The 21,930-nt window shown below is 39.7% G+C and overlaps 1 protein-coding gene and 1 long non-coding RNA gene across 2 annotated transcripts; both read right to left on the reverse strand.

Annotated features, from left to right (window-relative positions):
• Positions 1–4,877: 4,877 nt before the first annotated feature.
• On the reverse strand, positions 4,878–10,452 carry LOC110899928. Its single transcript, XR_002570653.2, has 4 exons — positions 10,247–10,452; positions 10,009–10,148; positions 7,848–8,007; positions 4,878–5,305 (listed from the first exon to the last, which is right to left on the reverse strand). It is a non-coding gene; the product is annotated as an uncharacterized LOC110899928 (long non-coding RNA).
• A 7,831-nt stretch (positions 10,453–18,283) lies between these two features.
• On the reverse strand, positions 18,284–19,794 carry LOC110902086. Its single transcript, XM_022148825.1, has 2 exons — positions 19,667–19,794; positions 18,284–19,523 (listed from the first exon to the last, which is right to left on the reverse strand). The coding sequence occupies exons 1-2, from the start codon at positions 19,792–19,794 to the stop codon at positions 18,284–18,286; spliced, it is 1,368 nt and encodes a 455-aa protein (XP_022004517.1).
• Positions 19,795–21,930: the final 2,136 nt, after the last annotated feature.

Raw genomic sequence — 21,930 nt, forward strand, 5'->3', positions numbered from 1 at the left:
CTCCATGGTTTCGCTGAGTTCTATATATGGTTCCTGTCTTTGTGTGTGTTCGCCAATCTCCGCAACTGATTTCCGGTTCCGAACTATGGATCGGCAATAAGCGATTTCGGAAGGCGATTATTGAACACAAAACCCCATACCGGTACAACGTCGTTCCTTCGGGGTCTCCAAAATTCAGATCTGATCGCTTTTGAGATATTTGTGTGCGATTCCCAAAGCAACACCTGTGAGTTCTATGACCAACTATTTTAATTGCATTTTGAAACTTCATTATATGAAGTCATCTGATATCGTGCACCTTTAAATTCATATAAAGTTTTTCCAAAACATTTATTTTCTAACTGTGCTCCTTTTTTAAATGCATATGAGGTTTTCCAAAAAACAAAATTTCTTTTCTAACTTTAAATCTCACTTATGCATTTACGATGAGGATGACATTTAGTTAGCTCAGTCAACACACATTACATGCTCACCGGCTTATTTAACGTGCGTGTTACTTAAACGCCGGCGTAGAGCTTCATGTGTGTATCATGACGGGGCATAGAGTTTGCCCACCGATGCGAACCTCCTGACACGCGTGAGTTGCTCCACTAGAAGCGCATCACGCCTTCACGTGATCCGCCAGCACGTTAGTTCTGTCTGCCGAAGCATATTCTGGTGGACGCGCAACCTGCCAACGCGTGACTTGTCCCTCCGCTGCGCAAGCTGTTCAACGCGCAAGCTCGTCGATGCGGGAGGCATGATCCGCCGGTGTGCTTGTCCGCCTTTACGCAATCCATTTCTATGTTTTTAATAATGTCGTTGTATACAACAACGATTTCTAGCGAATTAATTCATTATGAAATCCACCACATCTTACTACGGTTCACATAAACCCCCTTTTAATGTTGCAAATAAACAACTTTACATGTCCATTTTTCAAATATGCACATCTTAAACTTCAAACATCTCATTTTGATATAACAGTGAAGTAAAGCACGTGGTCAATCATGCATGACAACTAAAATTAAGGGGTTTGACAATAGTGACAAGTTCATCACCATGATGTCATTGCTTGACGGTTTCACTGGTAAACTCCTTTACGAGAACAAACTCCGCGGCCGCGAGAAATCTCCATTGCGCGAGCATACTCCGCCGCGAGGGTCATCTCCGTTGCGCGAGCATACTGTCTGCCAGATGCTTTTTGTTTAAGCAACATGAGTCCGTTTTTGTTTAAGCAATCGCGTGACATACGCCTTACACGGGGCACAATAATATATGAGTACATTCGTTGCTTGTTTAAGATCAAAATTTTAGTATAATGCTGCTAACTTTTATTTAGCAACAATAAATTGGGGGCGGGCATGGTGTAACCCCTGCTACCACCTAAACTGTTCATCTATTTCAAAAGATAATATATGTGTTGAACGCTCAACCAAAGGGTAGTGTCTTCTGATACAATGCTTTACAATATATCTGAATGGTTATTACAATCTATCTTATCAACTTATTTCAAGTTAAAGCATTACTAACCTAAGGCGGGGCGCCTCATAATACACCAGCGTTTTATAATGACATTTGCAGGTTTGGTGACACATTACATATGAGCACGTAAGTCGCCGGCTGGCGCATGCTCCATTACTTATGAGCACGTAAGTCGCCGGCTGGCGCATGCTCCATTACTTATGAGTACGTAAGTCGCCGGCTGGCGCATGCTTTTTTACATATGAGCACGTAAGTCGCCACGCGCGCATGCTCCATTACTTATGAGTACGTAAGTCGCCGGCTGGCGCATGCTTTTTTACATATGAGCACGTAAGTCGCCACGCGCGCATGCTCCATTACTTATGAGCACGTAAGTCGCCGGCTGGCGCATGCTCCATTACTTATGAGCACGTAAGTCGCCGGCTGGCGCATGCTTTTTTACATATGAGCACGTAAGTCGCCACGCGCGCATGCTCCATTACTTATGAGCACGTAAGTCGCCGGCTGGCGCATGCTCCATTACTTATGAGCACGTAAGTCGCCGGCTGGCGCATGCTCCACTACTTATGAGCACGTAAGTCGCCGGCTGGCGCATGCTCTTTTACATATGAGCACGTAAGTCGCCACGCGCGCATGCTCCTTTACATACGAGCACGTAAGTCGCCGGCAGTCGCATGCTCCTCTACATACGAGCCCGTTAGTCGCCACGCGCGCATGCTCCTTTACATACGAGTACGTAAGTCGCCGGCAGTCGCATGCTCCTCTACATACGAGCCCGTTAGTCGCCAATCGCGCATACTCCATTACTTACGAGCATGTAAGTCGTCATGTACGCAAGCTTTTTTACACACCAACACGTCGATCTCCATACGAGTCTGTTCTACTTACGATCATCTCAGCCTCCATGCGAGCCTTGCTGCTACACGTGTAAGCACGTGAATCTCCACGTGACCCTGCTTCTTTACATACGAGCGTGTGTGTTGTCCACGCGCACATGCTTAGCCATATATGAAAATGCTTACAAAGCGTAAACTGCGCTACAAATGCACGCACCACTTTGGGTATACGCAAAAACACATTGGCTGAAATAAAGTTTCGATTACACCTACAATTTTCTAGACAAGCCACATCTCCTTGCTTCGGCCACATTGTTGTCACGACACACCAGAGGACTAGCGCATGCTCGGGTCTCCACTTCATTATCCTGACGCAACTTTATGCCAATTCTCATTCGCGATAACCTGTTCAAAGTGGATTAGCACGTGCAAATATTGTAGACAACAATTTACACAGATTTAAAGACTATATATATACACGTATGCTTCATGGCCTAAGACACGCGCACCATGCGAAGTCACCAAAAGGTGAATATTTCAGAGTAGCCGCACGGCTGTGTGTGCACTGCTACAGTTTTCCTACAACTCGAAAATCACCCGAAAGGGAGACACTCATTTAGTCCAGAGTTCCACCCACTGGAGTGGTATGGTCCCAAATGCTGCATCAATCATACGCATGTTGGGTCCTAACCACACTCAAACGTAAAACACTCAGCCAATTCCAAGACTCGCGCACAAGACCTAACCACGTACGCGCAACCATGACAAGCTCATGGCAGTGCGCCAGTACAATTATACGCGCGCCATCAACGAGGATCAAGCAAGCACCATCAAAGCATCTAACTTCTTTTTTCTAAGTCCAGAGCTCCAACCACTTACTTCGCGCATGGTGCAGCACTGGACTGGGGGACTTAGAGGGGTATGGTCCCAAAAAGCCACGCAATTCTTTCTCCAGTTCGCGTGACGGACCATACTCCTTAATCAGCTACATTCTGATCTCAACCTCGAGCGGGTAGGGCAACACTCGACAGCGTCGCGCGGGGTCTAAAGAGGCCAAATCAACAACTTAGCATCCTAAAGTCAAGCATCCAAGCGCCCATACCTTGCGCAGACCAGTACCATGCGCAGCAAGGGTCGCGCAAGGATGTGGCGTACAGGCATCTTAAAAGTACAAAGGGTACAAATGGCAGATGAAAAGAGCCAATCCGCATCCTCCAGGTTCTGCTCAATCATGCCCCACGATCACCCGACATGCAGGAGACAAAAAGTACTCAAAGACACCTACGTGTACCAGTCACGAGGCAGAGACACCTGCCCTACGATCTCCACTAACTTGCTGATGACAGAGATCGATAATAGCAACCGCCTGCAACCACTCAGCAATAGACAGACGCAACAAGCATGCCCAACAACTTTCCTGCACCCGGGCGACTGGTAAGCCTAAAACTCAATCTTTACTTTCGAGCACTCCTAACAAGTCTAGTACTCCTACCACGCTTGCACGCGGAGCAGCACTAGACTGGGGGACTTGATGGGGTACGGTACTAAACCCGACCCGAGCGGTCGGACTTCCCGTTACTTATTGCTTTTATATTAATTATTTATTATTGTTGCTACTAACCCAACCGCGAGGCCCAACGCGCTGTAGTTTACTCTACTTTGGGTCGGGGCTTGTAGAGATAGATAACCCCTAACTGGGCCTGGCCCATTGAGGTTAGGGGAGGCCCATATCCCCCTATATAAAGAGGTCTTCACCTCTTGAATAGGGTATGGCATATGGAGCCGCCACACTTTTTGTAGCTGGAAACAGGAGAGTCATCTCCTACCGGCAATCTCTACAGCTCCACTTTCTTCTCTTCTCCATTGCAGATCTAGGTTCAAGAGGAAGAACAAGGTGTGATTCTTCACCCTCATGTAGAGCGCGGTCAAGTCATCCCGGCGGTGAACCCGTGTTTCTTCAACCATTATTCTATTATATTTTTTAATCATATATCTTCATGTATCATATAAAGAATTCTATCACTAAATTTAACAAACATAGATGGAAATACAGTTCTTGGAGCACATCTAATATCCAACTCAAGGGTATAAATAATTGAGTAATTTCAACAAAGCTATGAAAAAAACTTGCTAAATCACTAAAAAAAATGAGTCTATTGCAACCCCAATAAAATGTTGCATTAGGTCTTGAAAAGGTTGCATTAGGCCTAATACAACCTTTTATCAAAAGCTGTATTAGGTGAAGTTGCATTAGACCTAATGCAACTGTTTTGTAAGCTAATGCAACCTTTTTTGATAAGGTTGCATTTAATATTCAAATGCAACCTTTTTAGATGCAACCTTTTTATATACTAAGGCAACTTTTTTTACTTTAAAATGCAACCTTTACTACATTCAAATGCAACCTTTGGTATCTCAAATGCAACATTTGCTATATTTAAACGCAACCTTCATTACACTCAAATGCAACACTTTTTCAAGATTCTATTACACAAATGCAACTTTTTTAGATTATTATATAAAGTACTAAAATTTCTATTAATATGTAATAATATATTAGTTACACCAACACAGTAATAACATGAATATAATATATAATCTTATATCATAATTTAACATATGTCCAAACTTACAATAACAATGTAATCAAAATAACATCGCCAATTACTGTTACAATGATAAAAGGTAACTGTAACTTGATACGCATCTCTAAGATCCTGAAGTAGTCCATTAGGCAGCTTTTCCATTATAATCTGGATCGTGGCTTCAAGTTTTCTCGTTGGCTCTTTGCTTTTTCAATGATAAAAGCCTAACATGACCATCATGTATGGTTCCCACTACGATAATAAAAGTCTGCCTGGTCAGCACCATCCATTTTTTCATATTTTTTAGTAACAACTCTGCTATAAAGTTGAATGTAACCATCATACTCCTTGTTCATTACAATTGTAAAAGGATAAACCAAGGCATTTCCATCTTCCAAGTCTGTAGTTCTTCATTTGCTCCTTGAAAAGAGAATAAGAATATATTTCAAAGAGTTAACTGCCATTTTCGTCCCTGTGGTTTGGTCACTTTGGCCATTTCAGTCCATTTTTCAAAAATGCGCCATTTTCCTCCCCGACGTTCTGGAAAGGTGCCATTTCAGTCCAAAAATCATAACCCAGTTAAGTCAGTTAGTAAACAAGGACTGATTGTGTAAATTTGTAACATAAAGGACTGATTGTGTAAATTTGTAACACCACCACCACTAGCCCTGCCACCACCACCACTCCGCTGCCACCACCACCACCGCCACCACCGCCACCACAGCCACACCGCCACCACAGCCACACCGCCACCACAGCCACTGCCACCACCACCACCACCGCCGGAACCGCAGCCACACCGACGTTCTCGTTTTATGAAAGATTTGAACTTGTATGAAAGATTGTGTGTCCAAAACCAAAACCCGTTTCACGCTGCTTCAAGCAGTGACAAAGGTGACAACAGTGGAGATGGTATGATGGTAATTATGATGAATGATGGGAATGATGTCCGATGATGACAACAATGGTGACCGGAGTTGCAGGTTAGCCGGAGATGAGAAGGGTGGTCGGAGAATGGTGCTACGGTGGTGAAAGTGATCGATGGCGAGGTGTGCGATGGAGATATAAACAATGATGTTCGGAGTGATGACCGGAGAAGATGGTGATGTTGCAGGTTTGAGCGATGATGAACGGTGATGAACGGACAGTTGCCTTATGTCGAAACAACAGTGATGAATGGAGATTGCGGCGAGCGGAATCAGAATCGGTTTTTCGGGAAGTTATGTTTCGAACAGAAGTTGCAGGATATGAACGTTGAAGATGATCTTGTTTCGGAAGCTTTCGAATGGTGGTGATGAACGGAGCCGAGCTGTGATCACCGGAACCTGCAACTTCACCGGAACCTGCAACTTCATCCGAATTCAGGCAAATCGACCACTTCCATCGTCTGCATCCTCCATTTCGTTTTGCACGTAAACGTTCCAGAAAATGTATAAAACGAGAACGTCGGTGTGGCTGCGGTTCCGGCGGTGGTGGTGGTGGTGGCAGTGGCTGTGGTGGCGGTGGTGGCGGTGGTGGCGGTGGTGGCGGTGGTGGCGGTGGTGGCGGTGGTGGCTGTGGTGGCGGTGGTGGCGGTGGTGGCGGTGGTGGTGGTGGTGGCAGCGGAGTGGTGGTGGTGGCAGGGCTAGTGGTGGTGGTGTTACAAATTTACACAATCAGTCCTTTATGTTACAAATTTACACAATCAGTCCTTGTTTACTAACTGACTTAACTGGGTTATGATTTTTGGACTGAAATGGCACCTTTCCAGAACGTCGGGGAGGAAAATGGCGCATTTTTGAAAAATGGACTGAAATGGCTAAAGTGACCAAACCACAGGGACGAAAATGGCAGTTAACTCTATTTCAAAAAAGTAACTAATAAACCAACAATACAAGTTGTTTGTTGAGAAACACACAAAACAAAAACAACTAACTTTTAAAAGTCAATACATAGGGAATGCTTCTCGTTTTAGTTCTTTGCAAATGCCATACCATCCATTTCTTCAAATTCACCATCTAGGTCAACCTCTTGCTATTTCAAATAATGAAAGAGTAGAAACAAAACATATACCAACTTCTTGTAATTTGATCTGGGTATACTACGACTTGTCACAATTAAAGACAACACCACATCAAACAAACAAATTATGTGTCACAGACATAGATCCTACCCCCTGACACACTATTAACCATTTAACCTGAATCGTGTAACCTAATTACATGACATGAATACAACTAGTGTAACCCATTCATCTCAATGAAACAAACAAATTCTAAACGAGTAAACCTGTTTATGAATAAGTCACCAGGTTGCCCTTATAGAACAAAAATATTTTCTACTCAATTTTAAACAAGTCAACAAACAGGCTAACCTAAACATATCCTAAAAACAATGGTATGTAAATATTACTTAAAAGCAACAAAAAATTAATAAGAGGATGCCCATTGCCCAAGGGGGGTATAGTGGGTCAAGTGGCTTGAAAGTCTTCCGAAAGTGTTAATGATTTATTCATATGGATAGGTTTTTAACTTACTATTTTAGTGACAAAAAGTTTGAAATAGTATTTAATCCTGTAGTTACTTGTAAAAATGGACAAGTCGAGCTCGAGCCCAAGCTCTCTTAATGTTAAACGAGCCAGGCTAGAGCCTAGAGGTGCTTGGCTTGGCTCGTTTACACCCCTATAATCATAACGATTACAAACAAGTTTTAGGGTAGTTCCTAAATTGATTCTAACTCAAAAGTCTTGTCAAATATTTTGTACATTGAGGATTACATAGAAAATATATATGCGAAATTTCATCAAAACTAAAGCACTTTTAAGTCACAGCTTAGTAGTGTGAACAAAGCCATCATCAAGCCACATGACAATTTCAAGTTTTCAACGTACATAGATTGAAAAAATGAATTCATAAAAAAGATGCTTTGCCTGTTCAATTGAAAAAAATTAGAAACATCAACACATTAGAAGTTAACTTCATACCTTATAATTCTTATCCCAGATTCCTCCTGAAACCAAAAGGTTAATCTCTGTAATCTAATAACCCACGCAACATCCTTAATAGAACATCATGCTTAACTAAACATATTGATTGGCCATTAGAGATAACTGTTGTTCGATCATCCTTCTGAACAAAAATATCCTACAAGTACGAATCCAAAATGGAAATTGAGAAAAAAATAATTAAGATATAAATCAAAGAAACAAATCTGTACAGAATGTAAAAACTTGCAATTGGTAAAAGGTACAAAATTATAGCAAATAGGCTAATATTATCAAGTTCTATAAGCTTTTTTTAAAATATATAAAGGTAATTAATTATATTTGAATACATCTTTAGTACCTGATAACCCTTTAATTCAAATCTATCACAAACTTCTCATCAGGCCCGGATATAAATCCCTAGTCGCTAATTAATCAAATCGAAAAACAATAAACTTTAGTCTATTTCACAATTGAGCATTCAGTCTATATTCGTTGCATCTTATAGAATATTAAACACAAAAAATAGCATATATGCCCACATACATTAAACACAGAACTATATTAGGTTTAAGTTTAAAAATCCAGTGACCTCCTAACATCGGTGGCCCAGACAAGTTATATATATATATATATATATATATATATATATATATATATATATAGGGGAAGGTTCATTGGGGAACACTAAAAAAGTGGGGAACAGCGGGGAACCGGCTAAAACGAATTCCGATTGGACTCATTCCAGCGGCATTGGAACCGGCTCGTCGAACCCTAACTAAGATCTCTTAACCCTAAACCCTAAATCCTAACTCCTAAACTCTAAACCCTAAAGCTAAAAAATAAGGCTAAAACCTAAGCTAAATCGTAAAATCTAAACTATAAACCCTAAAAGCTAAACCCTAAAGGCTAAACCTAAAGCTAAACCCTATAGCTAAACCCTAAAGCTAAACGCTAAACCCTAAAGCTAAACTCTAAACCCTAAATCTAAACCCTAAAGCTAAACCCTAAGGCTAAACCCTAAAGCTAAACCCTATAAGCCATACCCTAATATATTTAGGGTTTAGGGGTTAAGATTTAGGGTTTAGGGTTAAGAGATCGTAGTTAGGGTTCGACGAGACGGTTCCAACGCCGTTGGAATGAGTCCAATCGGAGTTCGTTTGAGTCGGTTCCCCGCTGTTCCCCACTTTTTTAGTGTTCCCCAATGAACCTCACACTATATATATATATATATATATATATATATATATATATATATATATATATATATATATATATATATATATTGGGTAGGGTTCATGCGAGAAGTACCTTTATTGCGAGAACCAATATGAACACAAGAAAATAAACCCACTACACCACCACCCAAAACCTAAAAAAAAACCTAACCCCCCCCCAAAGCTAAATGCTAAAAACTAAACCATAAAGCTAATCCCCCATATAAAAAATAATATAAATAATAGACTTTTTAGACTCGCGAGCTCGATAAGCTCGGGCTCGTTTACTAAATAAGCTTATTTTTAGGTTCGAGGTCGGCTTGTAAACAAGTTGGAATAAGCTCGACTCGGCTCGTTTACACTAAGGCTCGACGAGCCTAACGAGCTTCACATGCGAGGCTCAAGCTCGGGCTCGATAATCAAACGAGCTTTATTTTAGGCTCAAGCTCGGCTCGGGTTCGATAAGGCCTGGCTCGTTTCGAGCCTTTTCTCGAGCCGATCTCGAGTAGCTCGCGAGCCACTCCCGCTCGTTTGCACCCCTATATATAAATAATCACTCACTCACCCCCTCCCACACACAAACTTTGAAAAATGATAATCATTCTACACTTCTTCCATGGTGTATGTAAGTGACTTGATGAATCAATTCAAAGGGAAACATACACTATCATTTGTCTATATACATACGTAACATTGACAATAACAATTAGTATACCATTTGAGGAAACATACCCTATTGCATCATCTAATCTAAGTTATTTGTATCATTGTTCTAAGCAAACAACATCTACATATGCGGCCATTGTCTTTATTAAATTGTGAAGACCACTGTGTTTTCAACATTCACTCAGACATTTTATCAAACACCTGGTAGGCATTCATTCAACATACTATAGAAAACCTATATTTTGTTGTTCAATAGCCATTTATAGAAAAATATATACCTGATATCCACTACTACTTCAGGTGGATCCCTCTCAAGACCTGAAATAGTACATCAAAATTTTAGTTGAACTTCGGAAGTTTCAAATGTTAGATTTGCAGTTCCTTCCATACTTAAAGCCTTGGCTACAAATGAAGTACCCTAAGAAATAAGAACGAGGCCTGTGTTAAAATACACGGACATAGAGATTCATATTCGAAACCTAATTATAGTTGTAGAAAAAAAAGATGATAAATCACCGGAATGTCATCGCTGAACCACTGCCGCCGAGATGATGTCTGTCATTGAATGTGGATGAGAACAGAAGCGGGAAGATAAATCTATCATTTGGGGAGGATGAGAAACAATAAACAACAGAATAAGCAATCCATGTAGGGTTAGGGTTGAACATATCAAATTTGACGGAGGGAGAGAGAATTTGGGGCGGGAATTTAGAGCGGTGGAAATTTTAATATTTAAATTTTAAGTGAGATGTAAAGTATTATAGAAAAAGAAGTTAATTTTTAAGTGACAACTGAGAAGTAAAGTTTTATAGAAAAAATGTTTAATTCATAAAATTAAATAGTTTTAGTATACTATAAACAATTAAATAGTTTAAGTATACTATAGTCTATAAACAAATAAAATTAATTTATAAAAAATAATGTTTTAGAAAAGTAATTAAAAAAAAGTTAGATATTTATTCACGATTAGCATCAATAAGAAATTTAATAAATTTGTTATTGTTTTACTTTCATTTAACATGTTTAGATTTCGTGATGGGATTTTTTCAAAGTTGAAAATTGTTTCATAAAATTTAAATTGAAATAATATTTCATTAAAATAGAGTTTGTCCCAAAAAAAAAAAACATTATAAGTGCAACCTACTAACAAAAGTTATCAATTCACATATTTATATTTTATGTTATGCATCCTTTTTTAAAAGTTGCATTTAAGATTTAAAAAATGTAACATTTTTAACAAAAGTTGCTATTTTTAATAAAATTTGCAACACTTCTATTAAAAGGTTGCATTGGTTATTAAATTTTGCAACTTTTAATAAAAGGTTGCGTTTTTAATAATATTTTGCAACTTTTTTATAAAAAAAGTTGCATTAGATGTTCTAATGCAACCTTTTATGTTGAACCAAGTTTCAATAGAGTCAAATGCAACACTATTAAAAAAAGTTGCATATAAAAAGTTGCATTAGCCTCATTTTCTATGTATACGTTTTTGTATACTGAGCATTGAACAAAAACAAAGAACTAAACTAAAAGTTGAATTGAGGTTTGTCAATTGCTATATCTACCCACAAAAACAAAAACAAAAGCAATAATCTTTCATATGTGTATAGTTTCTTGAAGATATATGAGTATATTAGAAAGCCATAAAAGTCATTATATGAAAAAAAAATCATTTAAGAACCTTAAGCAACTTAAACCACAGATATTGGCTAGAAATAACACATAACTTTTTAAAGCTCTATCATGATTGATATGGTATTAGAATCAAATGGCTTACAAATGGTATCTTAGAAGCATTGTCATTCACAGTAGCCATCAATCCAGTTGCAAAAACCCCAATCCACCCATAAGAAGCTTAATTACTATGACCATGATTGGTTCCTTGCATGCTCCGATAAACTGTGATCAATTGTGTGACACCATTCAGAATACAGAAGTTCGTGAGTAGTTGGATAAAAAAAATCAAACCTGCCCTGCAAGAAAACCTGTAGCTTGATTACATTGTCCTCATATCCCAAGCACGACTGCATTTTTATCACTCATAAGTTCTTATTGCATATTAAAAATGACCCCACGATTTAAATGTATGGTGAAAACAACAAATGGAAACACTCTAGACAACTTTCAGAATGAAAAACAATATCGGAGGTTCTACATATATGTAATATGCACATGCAGCACTTTATAATGCAATCTTGATGCATGATGGATATATTACCTGAATCACGCACCACTCGCACCACCAATTAAGCATCCTAAAGGAAAACATAACCCGTAATTTCAACAAATCTGGATATAAGCAAAGCAATTAGTAATCCAAGTGAGAATTAAGATAACAATATTTTTGTAAGTAGCAGGAAATTGTACACTGCACATGGTAGTAGATGTGGATCACTGCAAATGGTGTTGAGTTTGACTAAAATAAAATCAAGGAAATTCTGTGTTTGTGCCCTGCACTAATTCTATTGTATATTAAGTTAAATTTGTAGTATATCCTCTATATGTTTAAATAAATGATCATTATGAACAAATGACATATCCACTTGCTCCAAAATAACTATCCGCCACTTTAAGAATAAGCAATTAATGTATTTTTTTAGTAATTAAGTATTATATTTACCACTATATATATTTACAGGTTTAGTAATTTATGGTTAATTATAATATAGGGTTTAGGCAATGCTCAAGCCAAGAAAGTAACTGTTTAATGAAGCATATGATCTATTAACTTGATAGGAAGCATACCTGTTGCATCATGCCAGGTCCAAACTATGGGAAACAATATGGGATCTTTCCACTATGTAACACCCCGATCGCGTAATACAACAAACTGCAGCGGAATTACCGAGGAGTCACGTTACAGGAAATTGTTTCACAACACATGGTATTTAAAGTATTGTTTTATTAAATAAATAAGTTGCATTGACTTGGAAATAAAACGAATAAACAGTACAATTGTCTTTTATGTTTTATAATCACTAAGGCCCACGTCCTATCCTATGTGAAGCAAGATCGTAACACCAAGCAACAGTTCCTGAAACATATGTGAAAAGAGAGAATCAGCATAAAAAGCTAGCGAGTACATAGGTTTTTGTGAGTGTGTCAAATTCATGGCTTTGTATACATATTTCAATATAATTAACCAGCTAAAACATGTTGGTTAAAGTTTATGAAAACCTTGTTGCCATGAATCTTGACTAAAACATTTGCTTACATCGTCTTGAAAGATAACCTGGTATGGTTTAATGAAAAATCGTTGCGTGTCATTGTTTGAATACATTTGTCATTGTTATAAACCAATTTGTTCAATCGTTCGTGTTATAAACCATTCGTCAATCGTCTGTGTTATAAACCATTCGTCAATTGTCCGTGTTTTAATTGTGAAAACTTTTGGTCGTTCTTTAATGAATACATTCAAAGTTGTGTTTGACTCGTCTATACTACCCAAGGGGTATCTTTAATTCGACTAACAAACCACCAAAGGGTTTGTTAAAATAATACTTTGCATAATTCACAAGTGTACATCAACAACTTTACACATTCAATACACAAAAAAAAATTATGAGATATCACAAAAGCAGACGCTATACACATGTGTACATTGGGATAAAATTAGAGCAAAGTCAGAATACATATGTGTACATCGCATTAAAGACATAGCAAAATCAGAATACACATGTGTACATGTACATCGCGTTAAAAACAAGAGCAAAATCAAAGAATTGAACAAAAAAACTCAACAACTAATACTTTGCATAATTCACTAGTGTATATCAACAACTTTACAAATTCAATACACAAAAAAAACTGAGATATTAAAAAAAAAAACAGACGCTTGATGCGTGTTAGCGTGTATATGTTTTAGATGTATATTTTAAGCCTTTTTTACGCTTTTAGCCAAGTTTTAAATTTATAAAACACGATATTTACTAACACTAAATACACATATGGGCAAGTGCACCCATCGTGGACGTAGTATAGTGTTGGTAAGATATCGAGGTCGTCCAAGGACACAAGAGCTTTTAGTACCGGTTTATCCTCAACGTCTAATCAAATCAAAATGTTAGAAAAGGTTTTTAAACTAAGAAAATAAAACTAACTAAATGCTGAAAAATAAAAATAAAATAAAAACAGATAGACAAGATGAATCACTTGGATCCGACTCGTGTATTAGTATAACCTTTGATTATTTTCGCACTTTTGCACTTGTTTAAGAGATTATCTTAGTTATTGTAGTAGGCCCCTCTTTTGAAGGCGACGTTACCCTCAACCCAGTAGTTTGAGTCAGCAAGGATACAATCCTAAAGGTTTGGATTATTGGAAGATAATGAATTAAGTTATTAATGCAAATTATGGTAGGCCCCGCTTTTGGCGGTGACGTTACCCTCGGCTAAGTAGTCTAAGTCAGCAGGGATACAGTCCTAAATAGCCGGGTTATAGTATTAATAGTAGTTAACTTATGAGGGGGTCAAAGAGTTTGGATCCCCGCCATCCAATACCTATGGGCATTGAAGGAGATCCTACTAAATTTGACCCAGGTCCCTTGCAGGACCTCTAAACGCTGAACAAGGGCAAGACCCTTACCAAACCGTTCCCTTAACCCCCGACCAGGTAGCCAACATACCTCCATATAGACCGTGGAGATATGAATGGTGAAAATCTTTTATTTTATATAGACAGTAAAATAATGCCAAGACACCACGGACAAACGATAAGGAAAGATCACCTTCAACATAAGCAACTAGTTATTAAAGTCATTAATACAAAACCAAATAAAAAGTGCACAAGATTAAAAATAAAAAGTATTATACTAAACACTTGTCTTCACCAAGTGATGTAAGAGACTTAGGCAAACATGGCCTTGATTGTCAAGAACTCTTACGATCAATCTTGGATCCCGAGACGACTCACACACTCTATGATGGACAATGGATGATGGTGGTGGATGATGGTGTTGTGATGGTGGTGGGTGGTGGATGAAGTGTGAGAGAGGTGGTGTGCCAAGGGATGAGTTGCAATGAAACCAAGCACTCCTATTTATAGGCTGAAAAGAAGGCTGGGCACGGCCCCGTGTCCGCTGGACACGCCCCCGTGCCTGTCTGACACTCTCTCTCTTCATTAATTGTAATTCGCAATTACAATTAATGCGCCTGCTGTACTTTCGCCACGCCCCCGTGTTCACTGGACACGGCCCCGTGGTGGGCAATAGAAGCTTCTATAGGTTTGTCTTTTCTGCTGCTTCTTGGGCACGGCCCCGTGCTGGCTGAGCACGGGGCGTGTTCAGTCTTCTGCCTTCTCTATTTTGCTTGGGAGGATGCTGTTGAGGGGTCGGGCAATCCACTTATGTTCCTTTTCTTGTATTTATGTTAGATTTAGCTATCTTTTTGCTTCTTTTGTGAATTTGAGCTCATTTAATCCTGAAAATACAAAAGGAAGACAAAAACACTCTTTTTCCAACATTAGTACTTAAAAAGGGTTAGTTTTATGCCTTATTTGATGTAATTTATATGTTGCATTTTACACACATCAAATACCCCCACACTTGAACTTTTGCTTGTCCTCAAGCAAAACTCTTTAATATGTGGCTTACACTCCCAAATGGAATGGGTAGAAGAGAAGGTTTTGGCTTGTGATAGAGTGTCGGGAATCCAAGATCTTTTTGGGTTTTATTTTTATTTATTTACAATCCTATTCGTTATGATTTGTTTAGAACGTTTCATAGGAAAAATTACTTATTTGGGCATAACATGCCTTTTTAAAATTCCATTTATATACAAGTTCACATACCTCACGGGAGAAATCACTCACACTCGGCCGAAGGTGTATTTTAGTGAATCACTCGAGAGCGGCATAGAACTTCTTCCTACCATAAGCTTGCCAAGCAATCAATCCTCCTCCTTTTTAACTTGTTACCTTTGTAAATATCAAGAGGACTTTTTTTGGGTAAAGGCTTGGGCTAAAGGTGGGTGAATGGGTTAGTGGAAAAGGGCGAAAAGCGTAAAAAGCGTCGGTTTTCGTAAAACACTTTGTTTTAGTGACTTTTTATTTCGAAATATTTCTTCAAACAAGCTTTTGTTTCAAGAGCTTTGTTTGTTTATTTCTAACTTCATCATTTTTTTTTCAGTCACACGAAAACCGAGCTTGTTACTAAAATAAAGGGTAGAAATAAAAAGGGTTTTTGGTGGGTAAAAAGGTTTTAGGGTAAAGAAATGAAAGGTTTAGGCTCAAAGGGGTTAACTAGGGGGATTTTGGGTAGGTGGTAAAAAAATGAAAAATAATGGTGTAGAAAGAAAAAGGGTTAGTCCTAATGCCTCCATCATTTACTTACTTGGGTTTAAGTTGGTAAGGACCGGGAATGAATCGTCGTGGCAAGTTCTAGAGTCGTAAGAACCAAGCGGCTATTCACACAAGAACGTGCAATCCGTGGTGAATGAAGAACTTCCTCCTACCCCTCCACACGCTTCTGTTGCTGATCAGTTGAACCCTACAGAGGGTGCAGATGATGGTGTGGAGAAGATTGTTGAAACTGAGAGGCCTGCTGATGCTGGCCTAGATGTGGTGAATGATGCTGCTAATCCTTCGGCCCCTGAAGTGATTGCTCAAGACCTGGGGGGAGGAGCAACTGAGAAAACTCCTACTTATTCTCCTACAAATACTATGCCGGAGCATGCTGAGAAGGTGACGGTTGAAGAGCAAGATTCGTCTGCTGGTGTTAGTAAACAATCTCCCATCCGCCCAGAGGAAACTTTGGGAGATTATTACTACCGGAGCTATTCGGAGAAGGATGCTGCCGACCTTCACGCCCCTGTTTGGAATTTGAAGAAGGGAGACACTTTCGCGGACTGGCATGTGTGCCAAGATTGGCTGCAGGGGATACTTCCACCTGGGGAGGTCAAGTTTCAGGAAGACCGGTATTGTGAGCAGGCCTATCAGTCTTATGTTGCTGAGACTGCTTCTCATGTTTCTACCACCCACCGTATCGTTCGTGAGTGGTATAATATGCATAAAGAGCAGAAATCTTTCATGGCGGCTCAGAAGAAATTTTCCAACGATGAGAGACGTCTGGCTCAATTGATGGCTAAATTAAAAGATGATCAAGCCAAGTTTGAGGCTGAGCGCAAGACTGAGGAATGGTCTGTTGCTGGTTGGAAGAGAAAGGCCGAAGCTGAAGCTGCTCTCCTTTCTGAAGAACGTAAAAATTGGAGGAACATTTGCGAAAAAGATAATGCTGAGAAAGCCAACCTTTGCACTATTATTAATAACCTCAAGGATGAGGTTGGAAAGCTGAAGAATCAGGATGCGGAGGTAGAAAGATTGAAAAAGGAGAAAGCTGATGTAGAGGCTGCGTTGGCGGAGGCGCGTTCTCATAGGGAACGAAGTGAGCAACGGGAGGTACAAGCTTTAACCACTCTTGCCATTAGAGATAAAGAACTAGAGGAACTTACTGCTTTGGTTTCTGACCAGGAACAACTGAAGAAAGACCTGGAGCTCGCGCGTTCCGAGTATACTGAAACCTCCCGCCGTTTGACTGAGGTTGAAGAGAAATTGGAGAATTTAGAAACGGCGCGGGTCACAGTGGAAAGCGAGCTTGAGCCTTTAAAGAATGATATGGCCTGGTTGAAGGATCGCGGGATTGCTTGTGTAAGTTCCTTTCCTTTCTTATTGTGAAATCATATATGCGCTTGCTTTTTCTCTTCTTTTTTTTCCTTTACCAATTTCGCTTGATTTCATAGGTTACTGAATCTGTATTAAACTCTAAAGAGCTGGATAAAACTGTTGCTGAATTGGTGGTTGCTGCGCGGCGGGATGGGTATGCGCAAGGTTACGCGGAATGTTCCTATCATGTGAATGACGCGCTGAAGGTTAATTGGGATGATAGCAAGTCCGCTGCTTTTGGCGTAGATACTGCCGCTGCGCTTGCTTCTCTGAAGGCAGAATTTAATAATTTACAACTTCCAGTTATGGAGTTGATAAATGTGGCGCTGCAGTCGGATGATCCGGTAACGCAGCTTAAAGAAATCTTCCCTGATGAGGATGAAGATTTAGAGTAGGGTGAAATTGTTTTTGAAAAATTTGTGTTTCCCCCCTTTTTTTTGTGTGTGTGTGATGTAGATCCTTGCTTTGTTGCGCTTGTTTGTATAGAACTCGAAACACTGTCGTGTTTGAATCTCTTCAGGGCGTATTTGTACGCTGAAGGTAATATGTTTCTATTTGTTTGAATGACTTTACAATATTTGCATGAGTACAATTGCTTTACTTAAGTAAGGCGAATAAAGTTGGTATGAAGCTCATGTGTGAAGCTTATGGTCGTTTGTGAGGTAATCACTGACCGCGTATGGAGCTTATTTTATATTACCATAATGTTTCTGCGCTTACTAAAAAGAAATTGCATGCATTTTGTAAACACAAATGATAGAAACTTTGTAATTTTATTCATGGGTAAAGCTCAGAGGCGTTACAAAGTCTTTAATAATTAGATGAAACTTAACTTACTCCCTGATAGTTTCGCCATATTTGATGTTTTTTTTCCCGCGGGGAACTCTACAGAGTCCTTTAAGTCTTTGCCCGCTTGCTGGAGGTTTCTTCTCCCCGGGTAATCTGCTTTATCTCCTTGCGCATATTCTGGAGTAGATGCGCAAACTCCCCATTTTTGAGGGCTTTCTCTATTTCTGTGCGCAAGGAAATGCAGTTGTTTGTGGTGTGCCCAGTGTCCTTATGATATTCGCAATATTGCGCCAGGTCTTGACCACGTTTACTCTTCATCGGGATTGGCGGTTTGAACTGATAGTCCTCGGTACTCAGAACCTCCGCCGGGGTCTTCGTTAGGGGGGTCCACTGCCTCTCCCTATTTTCATGCTTGTTTTCTCTTTGAGCAGAGAGTTTGTTAATTGTTGTGCGAGCATCTTCAGAGGAGCGGCTTCCGGATGACTCGCGCCATGATTTTTTGAACCTTCGCTCGCCCGTAGCACTTAAATCTGTGGGCCTGCTGTGTGGTGGTGGTGGCCTATTTGTAGTAAGGTTTTTCTCCGACTGCGCATAAACCTTTGCCGCCGCCATTATCTTTTCCCAACTCTTGGGAAGGCCCTCTGTTCCGGATAATACTTTGACCATGTCGTCACATCTAACCGCGTACTTAAACTGAGCACGGATTAGCTGTTCGTGAACACCACCGATCTCCAACACTTCCTTATTATATCTTGTTATAAAATCTTCCAGATTCTCGTCATCTCGACGCCATATGTTCATGACATCGGATGTATCCCGCATGGAACGCCTTTGCTGGCTGAAGTGTGTTAAGAATTTTTGGCGCAGGTCTTTCCATGACTCGATTTGCCCCGTTGGTAGGTTATCAAACCAGATTCGTGCTGGACCAGTTAATGTTTGGACAAACAAATGACACCAAAGCGGAAGAGTCCAACCGCCAACCAACCCTGCACTGGTGAAGACTCTCAGATGATCATCGCGGTCAGTTAACCCATCGAATTTCCCGACGTTAGATGGTAATTTTGCCCTCTCTAACGGAGCCAGAGCTATTTCCAGTATAAACTTCGAGTTTTCCGCTGCTTCCGCAGGGCGGTAAACTAAGTCATAATTATGCTCTGCCTCAGGGTTGTAAACCGCTCGAGGCCTGGATTTGTTAGAGTTTGGGTGTAGTCTGTTGAATACGCTGGTGTTTGCACTCAAACGATATGTTTGATCGGATTCATCGGTGTGGGCATCCCATTGGGAACCCAACCTATCATGAACCGATTGCCTTTGACGAGGCTGTGACTCATGGTGTTGTCTCTGGTAGCTGTTTGTGTACCATCATAAGTTGATTCTTCTCGCTGGGAAGCATGAGCTCTAGATCCCGGCCTTCGTGATTGTGTTACGGGAGCAGTTTGAGCACACAGCTGCGTGTACACTGCATTTAATGCCCCTTGTGACCGAACATACCATGATATCGGAGTTTCTCCCGGTGGTAAAATTGATTGAGCAGGATTTGTGGGAAATATCCCTGGAGTAACAGGGTTATTTGCTCCATTAGATTGAACCTCATTATCGTCTGAGGCCTCTTCTACCATCCCTTATACTGGTAAATTGTTTCCGACGTTTGGTCGAGGACCAGGCTGTCGGTGAGAAGATGAATTTTCTGCCATGTGCAAAAACAGAAAAATGAGATGAACTGAATCGAAACGAGATAGAAACTAGAAAAACTGAGAAAACGGTGGGCGCCAATGAAGAAACACTAGATAAATGGTCGGAACTGAGATATCTAGGGGGTTTGAATCTGCATAAAAGGTTAGCTCTCTCTCAATTGATTCAGTTGCAGCCGAATTCCTTCTCCGGTGATTCTGCAAAACAGAACACTGTTAGCCTCGTCAAGGGGAGAAGAGGGTTCTCTCCTTGACCCGACTCCGGTGTGAGAATAAGTATTTGTAACGGAGAAGATAAAGTATTTTAGTAGTGAAATGTGATATGAGTTTATACCTGAAGAGTTCTCCTATTTATAACCGGGAGTTTGGGAGGGAAAATCTGTTATTAAAAAGATAACGGAAGATGCTAACGCCGTAGCGGTTATTTTTTCTTCCGTTAAGTCCTTTTAATCTTTGTTAAGTTGCTTGGATCCTGATGTGAATGCACACGGATCGTGACTTGATCTATGGTTGGGGAATTGCCACGTGTAAAGTGGTTTAAGTGGAGATCATTCTCCAATTACATGCTATCGTTGTGATTTCAGGACGTTTGTGGTAATGACACGTGTCCAGACGGTTATAACCGTCTGGGTGGTGCACGATCATATTCCTTCTAGAAGATTGCTGCTGCAATCTGGAGTGACACCTTACGGTGTGCATACAGCTGCATAAATCCCAAGTCTGGGTAAAATGGTATCCAAGTTTAGATATTTGGGTGGAAATATTGTTCTTAGGGTTTTTAACCCTTTGCCAATGGAAAGCGGCGCAAGGATTTTATGCTGTCCTTTAGGCACGCGACTATCGCTTGTTAATCTCTTTCTTCCTTTTGTAAGACCAATGCGCGGTCGCGCAAGTTTAGAAGGTTGAAAGGCCAATTGGTGGTACGGTCTTAAATCCTTTTTATGTAGTTTTTGGGACCTTACCCCTTCAGGACCAAACCTCAGGGACCAAAATGCCAATTTACAAAGGAAACCTCCATTTACAAAGGAAACTCTGGCGAAATTTTCTAAACAAGTGTTACAAGTATATTTTCAACTTTGTTTTTCAAAATAAACTTCGCCATGGGTTTTTGATGTAACGCGTGATATGGAAACGAAGATCAAACACGTTGATTCTAAGAATACCTGTTTAGTTCTTCCCCAACCCCCAAATTGCAACCCAAAGGCCACGGAATTTGAAGTGAAAATTCGGTAGTTTCAGAATTCAATTCTGAACTTTTCATTAGCTTTAGCAACATATAAATAGAGACTAAATTTGAAAATGGGCCTAAAACACACTTGGGCCAAAAACTAGAACAAAATAAAAGTCCAAAAAACCCACTAAAAAACACAAAACATAAAATAACTCATGGAAATAAGCGTTTTTTGGCCTGGACGACGACCCAAACCGCCATAGGCGTTTGCAGCAAGATGGAGCTCGTTCTCACGCTCGTTTCGCCTGGTCGCACGCCCAAAACGGACCCTCGTAGCCCAAGTTTGAGTCGTTTTAGTGAAGCCCCTTTTGTTACACGATCTTGGGCCTCCAAATACAAAATAGCCCGCTCTTCCATACTTGGGCCCGCATCAGTTTTGTTACAAATATACAAAGTATCGGAGGTTGGTTGTTTAAAAAAAAAATGGGTAAATATATAGTTAGAATATACATTTTATACTAAGACACTTGTGTGAATATTTGTATATTTTGTGAACTAGTTATATTATTTTAGGGTAAAATAATATAACTTAACAAAATACCTTGACATTTACAACTCCAAAATATACCGAAAACATCAAGGAATAAAATATTGAAGTTACACACATAATATTGTGAAACCGAACAAGAAAACGTAACTTATGAATTATTCCAGAAGATACTCTTACACATATATTTTGGGTAAAATATTATTTTGGAGACTAAAGAAGTGAAAATATATTATTTTTTTGGAAAAATACATATATATATGGAAATACGTTATTTTTGGACAAATAAGTTATATATGTTCTAAGTGAGACTTGAAAATATAATGTTTTGGAAATATATATTGGG

Source organism: Helianthus annuus, chromosome 9 (genome assembly GCF_002127325.2).
Source record: "Helianthus annuus cultivar XRQ/B chromosome 9, HanXRQr2.0-SUNRISE, whole genome shotgun sequence".
NCBI lineage: Eukaryota > Viridiplantae > Streptophyta > Magnoliopsida > Asterales > Asteraceae > Helianthus > Helianthus annuus.